Source organism: Sceloporus undulatus, chromosome 5, assembly GCF_019175285.1.
Source record: "Sceloporus undulatus isolate JIND9_A2432 ecotype Alabama chromosome 5, SceUnd_v1.1, whole genome shotgun sequence".
Lineage (NCBI taxonomy): Eukaryota > Metazoa > Chordata > Lepidosauria > Squamata > Phrynosomatidae > Sceloporus > Sceloporus undulatus.
In genome coordinates, this window is record NC_056526.1 from 63,938,519 (window position 1) to 63,947,198 (window position 8,680).

An 8,680-nucleotide genomic window follows, 5' to 3' on the forward strand; every position below is an offset into this window, starting at 1 on the left:
GTGTGTGTCTGTGTGTATACTCACACAGACATACACACGTGTATGTCTAAATATGTATATCTCTGTATATATATGTGTGTGTGTATGAGTGTGAGGAAGACATGCATATAATATATATATATATATATATATATATATATATATATATATATATATATCTCTTCCTCAGCTCCACCTCTCCCCTATCATTTGTCTTGAATATATGTGTAGATACATCAGTTAAAAGCCAACTTGATTGTGTGTGTGTATGTACAGTATATGTATACACACACACACACATATATATATATACACGGAGGAAGATGTGCATGTACTGTGTATATATATATATATATATATATATATATACAGTATATCTTCCTCAGCTCCACCTCTCCCCAATCATTTGCCATAAATATATGTGTAGATACAACATCAATTAAAAGCCATATATATATATATATACACACACACACACACACACACACATATATACTGAGGAAGATGTGCATGTACTCTGCGTGTGTGTGTGTATGTATATATATATATATATATATACACAGTATATCTTCCTCAGCTCCAACTCTGCCCAATCATTTGCCATGAACCTTTATATATAGAGAGAGATTCATGATGAAGAATTACTTAAGGTAGATACAGCATCCGTTAAAAGCCAACTAGATGATGTTCAGTGTGTGCAGTATGTATCCCAGATCACTGGTCCCCAAACTGTTCCCTTTAAGAGATTTTGGACTTCAACTCCCAGAAGCCTCAGCCATGTTGGCCAATAGCCTGGGATTCTGGAAGCTGAAGTCCAACATCCTTTAAAGAGCACTGTCCCAGATCGTCATGGCCGTCGCCGAGTGCTCCCTCTGCGTTGCGTCATCAGGAGGCGCCAGAGACCCAGTCTAGTGACAGCTAGAGAGGGAGCGGGATCATGGCGGAGGAGCTGGGGCTCTGAGCGACTGCGGTTAGTGACGCCTGGCGCCTTCCATGTCCTCGGTTCCCAAGTTCCCAAATGCCCTCCATTTTGAGCCAGGGGCTTAAGATTCAGCATGGGTTGATATTTCTATGAGTGTTTGGTCATCATGTCCTACAATTTTATCTATTATTATTATTATTATTGCTTGAACGTCCTACATTTTGTTGGGCCATGCTTGAATTCATGCACTTTGGCCCCACTTTTAACTGCCATGGTGGCTCAGTGCTATGGGATTTTTAAGGATCTGTAGCTTTGGGGGGTATTTAGTCTCTCCTCTGGCTCCTCTGGTGGACTACAAATCCCAGGAATCCATTGGCAGAGCAGTTCACTGCTAAGTTTAAAATACATTAAAACAATATAGCACCCCAGGCTCTCCCACCTCTCTGCTGAAGAAGCATCCAAAGTCTGGTACGGAGGGTGCAGTTCTGGGTGCATTTCACAAGCAATTCTTTTTTAAATTGGCACGACTGCTGAGAAGACATAGAAGAACTGGGCTCTGGTTACATTTATAAAAGCATTGATAAGTGCCATTCAGTTTATCCGCATGTTGCCTCGAGTAGAACTGAATGACAGCCTCGATTGCTGCTCAGCTGTGATTCACACATTCTTATCTGTTGGCTCAAAACTGGAGGTCTGTGTATCAAAACTAGGCTACTAATTTTACTGATAAGCGTCATCCTTTGGCCTGCAAGGGAGAGAATAGGCTGGCCCAGCTTAACCAGGGCTAGCGAAGAAGAAGAGCCCTCCCTCCAGTCCATCTGCCTTGGTCCAGGCCTCAGAGGGAGAGATGAACTGCTGGACCTGATCCCCTTCCCCACCACCATTCCCTTCTCCTTTTGTGTCGTGTCTTTTAGATTGTAAGCCTGAGGGCAAGGAACCGTCTAATTAAAAATAATACTTGTAAGCCGTTCTGATAGCCTTTAGGGCTGAAGGGCAGGGTATAAATGCCATAAAGAAAGAAATAATACTGCCAGTGCTGCCCAACAGATACCTGATGGCCTTCCTGACCTACCTGTTCACACAGGCATTTAAGGAATTGCTATAAGGACAGGCTGGGATGTTGGACCATTTTAAAAATTTGATACAGTTTTTTCTCTACATATAGTTTTATCTTTTTTAATGTTTCTAATTGTACTGCTTTTAATGCTGTGAAGTCACTCTGAGTCCCAGTCCTGGGAAAAGAGCGGGATACAAATAAATAGAATAAGAATAAGAATCATCACTCAGTCTCTCCATCAGCTGTAATAGAAACTTATGTCGTAGGAATGGTCATAGTCTTTGCAGGAGGCACGTTTCTCCCCTGCAGTTTCTAGTGTGACATTTAGCTTGTGGGGAAAAAACAACTTTTCAGACTCAGGTGTGCCTGGACATGATGGTTGTGTCTCCTGGCTGCATCATTTACTTAAACATCCGGGGTGTTAAGTATTTTGGATTTTTACATGAACATTAGGTTATGTAAGCATCTGAAGAAAGCCAAGGTCTTTCTGTCTGAAATTTTAGTTCATTGAGTAATTTATAAAAACATAAATTCATTGACTGAAATGGCTGCTACTTTATGATGAAAGTTCACTATTTCTTTTTTATTTCTCTGTAGGAAAAAAATGAGTGGAGGGTTAGCACCAAGCAAAAGCACAGTTTATGTGTCTAATTTGCCCTTCTCGTTGACAAATAATGACTTATACAGGGTAAGTGAATGCACTTTAAAAGAAATATTTTAACTTGGCTTCTCATATGTATAACCACATAATATTATATCAGTCCTTATATCAGATTTATTCCTTAATAACTGAAAAAAATGCCTTCTGTTTATAATCTATACAGTTAAATCCATTCTTGTATCTTTCCAGATTTTTTCCAAATATGGCAAAGTGGTTAAGTGAGTATGATGATGTTATATATTGTATATTTTTAAATGTGGAATCTGATAGTTAAGATCTTGTTTCTTGGGTAGCCAAGATCTACACTGTAGGAAAGATAATTGTTTGGTGATTTAGAGAAGAATCAGTTGGCAATTCTTTCTTGATGGATGGTGGTTTGGCCATCCCCCAAAAAGGTGTATGTTGCTCCTGATTATCATTGTCATTATTGTGCAGTGTTTCAAACATTAATAGTTTTTGGTTGAGGTATGAGAGTTAGTGCCCAAACAGACAGGCCAAAATAAAGCTGCTTTGGGTCACATTGAAGGTATGCTGTTTAAATGATACACACATCCTAAGAGGCCAGAAGCTGTGCCAAAGGTGTGCTTCAGTCCTTAGGACTGAAGTGTGGCTTTGGCACAGCTTCTGGCCCCTTAGGATGCATGCATCATGTAAACAGCATACAGTACTTCCAATGTGACCCAAAACAGCTTTATTTTGGCCTGTCTGTTCGGGCCCTTGGATTCAGATTTTAATGACAGAATGGTTTCAATGAAGCACTTCTGTTTAGTTAATAATCAAGAATTCTATAAACAGAAAAAGAAGATCTCAATGTATGATATAAATAAAATTTAAAATAATCATTCTGTATTGTATGAAAGTATAATTTCTTTTGTCTTGTTGAAGACTGAAGCATCTGTGCCAGTGTGTGCATGCATGTTTTGTTGCTACTGCTACTTTTCATTTTAAGAAAATGAAGTGGAAAGTATCAAAGAAGAAAGTAGTGTAACCAACTGGATTTTCAAACTACATTTCAATATAGATTATCCCCACAAGTTGATTTACAAAAAACTGTAAAACAGCATAGTAATACCACACAAAAACAATAGTAGAATACTGAAATATAATGAGTTTACATCAATAAACGACTCCACATGAATAAAATAAAATGAAATATGAACCAAAACCGGAAATAAAAACATTTGAGCAACAGCAGACATAAAAGAGTTACAGCACAATGAAAGCTGGTTAAAGGTCTTTAGGACTTGTCTGTAGGATAACACTTCAAAGCTGCAGAGTCACTGCTGAAAATGCCCTGTCTATGATAGGGCCCAAACAGACAGGCCAAAATAAAGCTGCTTCGGGTCACTTTGGAGGTATGCTGTTTAAATAATGCGTGTGTCCTAAGAGGCCAAAGACCCCGCCAAAGCCATGCTCCAATCCTAAGGACTGAAGTGCAGGTTTGGCATAGCTTCTGGCCTCTTAAGATGTGTGTTTCATTTAAACAGCATACCTCCAAACGGACACGAAGCAGCTTTATTTTGCCCTGTCTGTTCAGGCCCATATTTACCAACTTGATAGCTTCTACTAATGAACCAGTGAGCAGACGGCGATCTAAGATTTTGGTGGCAACTGCAGTGAGGGCAAATCTAGTAATGCCTTCTGAACTGCAGCAGGTACAGGAGCAATACAGCCACCAATGGGTTCTAGAGGCTCCAGTGTGGCCCCACTCAAGAAGTTTTCCATCTCCACTCTATGCTTTAACAGTATGTGAACTGTACCTTTACTTCTGTCAGAGAGTTTTGACATGTAAAATTTGCTATTACAGTTCAAGAATAAAACAGTTACAGAAAGCTGAGGTTTATCATGAATGATACTATAACAAAACACTTTTTATTCATATCAGTTCCTTGATTGCCTTTTAGAGTTACAATTATGAAAGACAAAGATACCCGAAGGAGTAAAGGTGTTGCATTTATTTTGTTCTTGGATAAAGAATCAGCGCAGAATTGTTCCCGGGCACTTAACAATAAACAAGTAAGTGACAATTCACTGCTGAGAGAGAGCTTTCAAAGCATTCAGAAGCATAAGATTGTACTGTTAAGTTTTTTCTCTTTTTCATTTAGCTGTTTGGAAGAGTAATAAAAGCAAGTATTGCTATTGACAACGGAAGAGCTGCAGAATTTATCCGGAGGAGAAACTACTATGACAAATCAAAGTGTTATGAATGTGGAGTGAGTAAATTTTACAGTTCAAAGACATAGCCATGTTAGTCTGGATCAGTGTGCAAAGAAATCTTGTAGCACCTTTGAGACTAACTGAAAGAAAGACGTTGCTAGCATAAGCTTTCCTTGACTTAAGTCTACTTTCTCAGATGCATGGAGTGAGGTGCCTAAGAACAAACTTTTATAAGCAGTCTGTGTGAATAGCACAGTGAATAGCAATAGAAGTGCAAAACTTGTAGATATGGTGATGACGTGATAAATTCAGTTTTAACCAACTTTAGCTTTGTCCTTCGGAGACAAAGGCACTGCATAAATAATCCATTTTCACTCTGCTTTAACTGTGATTGCTCAGTCCTGTGGAATTCTGGGAATTGTAGTTTGTTGTGGCACCAGAACATTCTGACAGAGAAAGCTAAATGTTTCACAAAAATACAATTCCCAGAATTCTATAGCATTGAGCCATGGCAGTTAAAGTTGTGTCACACCAGTTTATTTGTGCAGTGCAGGTGCATCCAAAGACAGGGGGAAAGATGTTGCTTAAAACCAAGATGAGTAGAACACCACATGAATGGTGGTAAGAATTATTGTTAGGTAGTGTGTCCCCAATGATAGAACTTGTCGCCTCATCACCATACTAAGTTTTGCATTTCTGTTGCTGTTCACACACACAGCCTACTTATAAAAGTGTTCCTAGGCATTTCACTCCATGCATCTGAGGAAGTAGATTTCAGTCAGGGAAAGATTATGCTGCCACCTTACTTCTTTCTCTTTGTTAGTCTCAAAGATGCTACAAGATTTCTTTGCATGCTACCGTATATACCCAACTATAAGTCAACCTCGTGTATAAGTCGAGGTCAGGTTTTGGGGATAAAGTTATGGATTTTGCCATGACTAATGGATAGGTCGAGGGTAAAACTTGGAGGCTACTTCAGTGTGTATGGCAAGAGAGACTCAATGAGCCTTTTCTTCATCATTTCAGCTTTTGTTTCATCCAGATGCATGGGCAGGAGGGGAACTCTTAAACAGCAATATCAATCAGTCACCCAGGACTCTTTCACCCTGGCTCTTTCTTGCTAAACTCCTCTTCGAACGGCATGGGGAAATCCGAAGGAGCTGCTATCACATTTCCATAGTGACCCATAAATACGTTGACTTAGGATTTGGGGGTTAATTCTGGGGCATAAATTTTTAAATTTATAGATGATGAGTATATACAGTAAATTTAGTGTCACTGGTAGAAATGTTGGGTTGTTGCTTAACCTGGTTCATGTTAAAGCATGTTCTTGGGTTACCAGGTAAGTAACATGATAGGTAATTGTCAGGATTATTTTTTATCATTGAATGTAATTTTGAAAAGTCTTAATAAATTGTCTCCAATATTGCACACCCTTCTTACATTGCCACAGTTCTAATGTTAGTCTCATAAGGAATGCAAAATCTATTGCAAGTACTGCAGTTTCTTTTTTACTTCATTATAGTACTTCCAGGTGCTACACAGTTACTCTCAAAAACTAACTTGTAACTAAGGTACAGTTTCACTTACACTGTACTTACATTGTGAATTTGTAAGGGAAAGAATAACATTGTAGTACTTTGTTAAAAATGAAATATCAATCTATTGGTTTATAGTATGTTGATTCTCTGGGCTGTACTTTTTCTTCATGAGTTCTGTTCACCATTCCCCCCCCCCTTTTTTTTTTCCTTAAGGAAACAGGACATTTAAGCTATGCTTGTCCTAAGAATATGCTAGGAGAGCGTGAACCACCCAAAAAGAAAGAAAAGAAGAAAAAGAAGAAAATAATTGAGCCAGAAGAAGAAATGTAAGTGCATGAATATGTCTGAGACAACTTTTGACATACCTACTTCTTATAGTAAGTGCCCAGAGCCTAATGTGGGTTTCTGCCTTCTTTGTATGCTGTTCAGTGAGGAAGAAGAAGAGAGTGAAGAAGAAGGAGAAGACCCTGCTCTTGATAGCCTCAGTCAAGCTATAGCTTTTCAGGTACTAAAAGACATGTTGTATTCAAAGGTATATTTTGCTTCTGATACTCTGTTCTTTTTATAGCAAAGAAGAAAATGATAGCTTTGGTTGCATCTTTGGTTCCACATGATGCAAAGCTTTGTCTTCCCTATCAAGGGAGTGCTGCACACCCAGTTAGTGCACATCTGAATGTGTTATGATGCACATCAAGATGCCCATCTGTTCTCCGTTGAATTGGATGAATCTATTTACATGGATGGGCTGTTTTCTCTGGGGTCATCAGTTCTTGTGCATCACTAGTGAATGGAGTCCAATTAAGGCTGATGACTACTGCCACATTTTTAAACCAAGGGTAGGCATGAACCAGAACCGAGAGAGCTACACTAGCATTTCAGGTTCCTCCAAAAATCAGGGGCCCCTTGTAGTCATCATTTTATTCATCAGAGATCATTTTAAATGGGTTTTTAATGTCTGACATTGCAAAGCCCTTGAAACAGTATTTAAAATTGTATATAGATGATTCTAAATGTTTTGGGGGGGTTGTTTTTTATTTCTATTTTTTAAATGGGTACCCTTTTTATGGCTTACAGCCTGATGTATGGCATTGTGGAGTGGCAGGTTTTTTTTTAGCTCCATTCAGAATTCTACTGTTACTTTCCCCTAGTCTTTAGTACAGCCAAATAGTCTAATCTATAGAGGAGGAAGTGGGTGGCTATATGAACTGGTAGTGGCACCAGGGTCTTCTGAAGGGAGAGGCAGGAAAAATGCTGTATGTGTGTATATGTGCACTTGTATGCAAAACAGACAGTCCATGTAGAAATGGAGAGGCAGGCTGCTGATAGGCTACATCCATGAGTCAGTTCTTCCACAAAGAATATTTTTGCCACCACGGATTTTGTTCTAGGGGCTAGAAGAGAGCTACAGTCATTTTTGCCCCCAAGCATTTGAATAGGATGTTGGGCTCAGGGGTCAGGCAACAGGGCTTCTCTGTAGTCATTTTGTTTTCATTCAATCGTCTTACAGCAAGCCAAAATTGAAGAAGAGCAGCAAAGGTCAACACAGATTGCAGGAGAACCCTCAACATCCGATTCGAGACGGCCACGGATCAAAAAAAGTGCATATTTTAGTGATGAAGAAGAACTTAGTGACTGATTATAGCTTATGTACATTTATGAAATTTGAACTTAATTGGAGCTTGTGTTGCTGCTAAGACTTCTCTGTCATCTGTAAATAAAAAGTACTGTATATTACTCAAAGAAAACCTGATATTTATAATATTGTAACCAAGTTAAAAGGGAGAAAGTAGAGTGTTTCATGATAGTTGCTGTAAAATCATGGACTACTTTGTTTATTTTATTTTCAAATACATTTTGCTTGTATTTCAGTAAATATATTTCAATAAACTGGTTTCATTTCTAAAATATATTTCTATAAACTTGTTTTTATTTCTAAAATAGCCATAAGAAGTCTGTTAAGGGACAGGTAAGAGATTCCCCATGCTGAGGACAGCCATGTTAGTCTGGATCAGTATGCAAAACGATTTTGTAGCACATTTGTGACTAATTGAAAGAAAGAAAGAACGAAAGAAAGAAAGAAAGGTTGACAGCATTACCTTTTGTAGACTTGAGTCTACAAAAGCTAATGCTACCAACTTTCTTTCAGTCTTAAAGGTGCTACAAGATTCTTTTGTGCAAGGTTTAAAATAGTTGAGCTGAGATGTACCCTCATTAAATGCACACTAGATGACACATAATGTCACAAGACATTATGTTGAAGATCTGTATTATAAGGTACTACAATTTTGGAGAAGATAACTAAAATGTGAGTGCTAAGCTAGATGTGTAAAGTGTCCTTTCTTGTTTCATTTAATCAAAACAAC

The 8,680-nt window shown here is 38.4% G+C and overlaps 1 protein-coding gene across 3 annotated transcripts; it reads left to right on the plus strand.

Moving 5' to 3' along the window:
* Positions 1–797: 797 nt before the first annotated feature.
* ZCRB1 (zinc finger CCHC-type and RNA binding motif containing 1) lies at positions 798–8,222 on the plus strand. 3 transcript variants are annotated; one of them, XM_042470429.1, is made up of 8 exons: positions 798–949; positions 2,556–2,646; positions 2,809–2,837; positions 4,524–4,635; positions 4,725–4,832; positions 6,531–6,643; positions 6,747–6,822; positions 7,825–8,222. In XM_042470429.1, the coding sequence occupies exons 2-8, from the start codon at positions 2,563–2,565 to the stop codon at positions 7,951–7,953; spliced, it is 651 nt and encodes a 216-aa protein (XP_042326363.1). In that variant the 5' UTR covers positions 798–949; positions 2,556–2,562; the 3' UTR covers positions 7,954–8,222. The 3 variants fall into 3 exon arrangements, with proteins under 3 accessions (XP_042326363.1, XP_042326364.1, XP_042326365.1); XM_042470430.1 differs by lacking the exon at positions 2,809–2,837; XM_042470431.1 differs by lacking the exons at positions 6,531–6,643; positions 6,747–6,822; positions 7,825–8,222 and adding an exon at positions 5,803–6,514.
* The last annotated feature ends 458 nt before the right edge of the window (positions 8,223–8,680 follow it).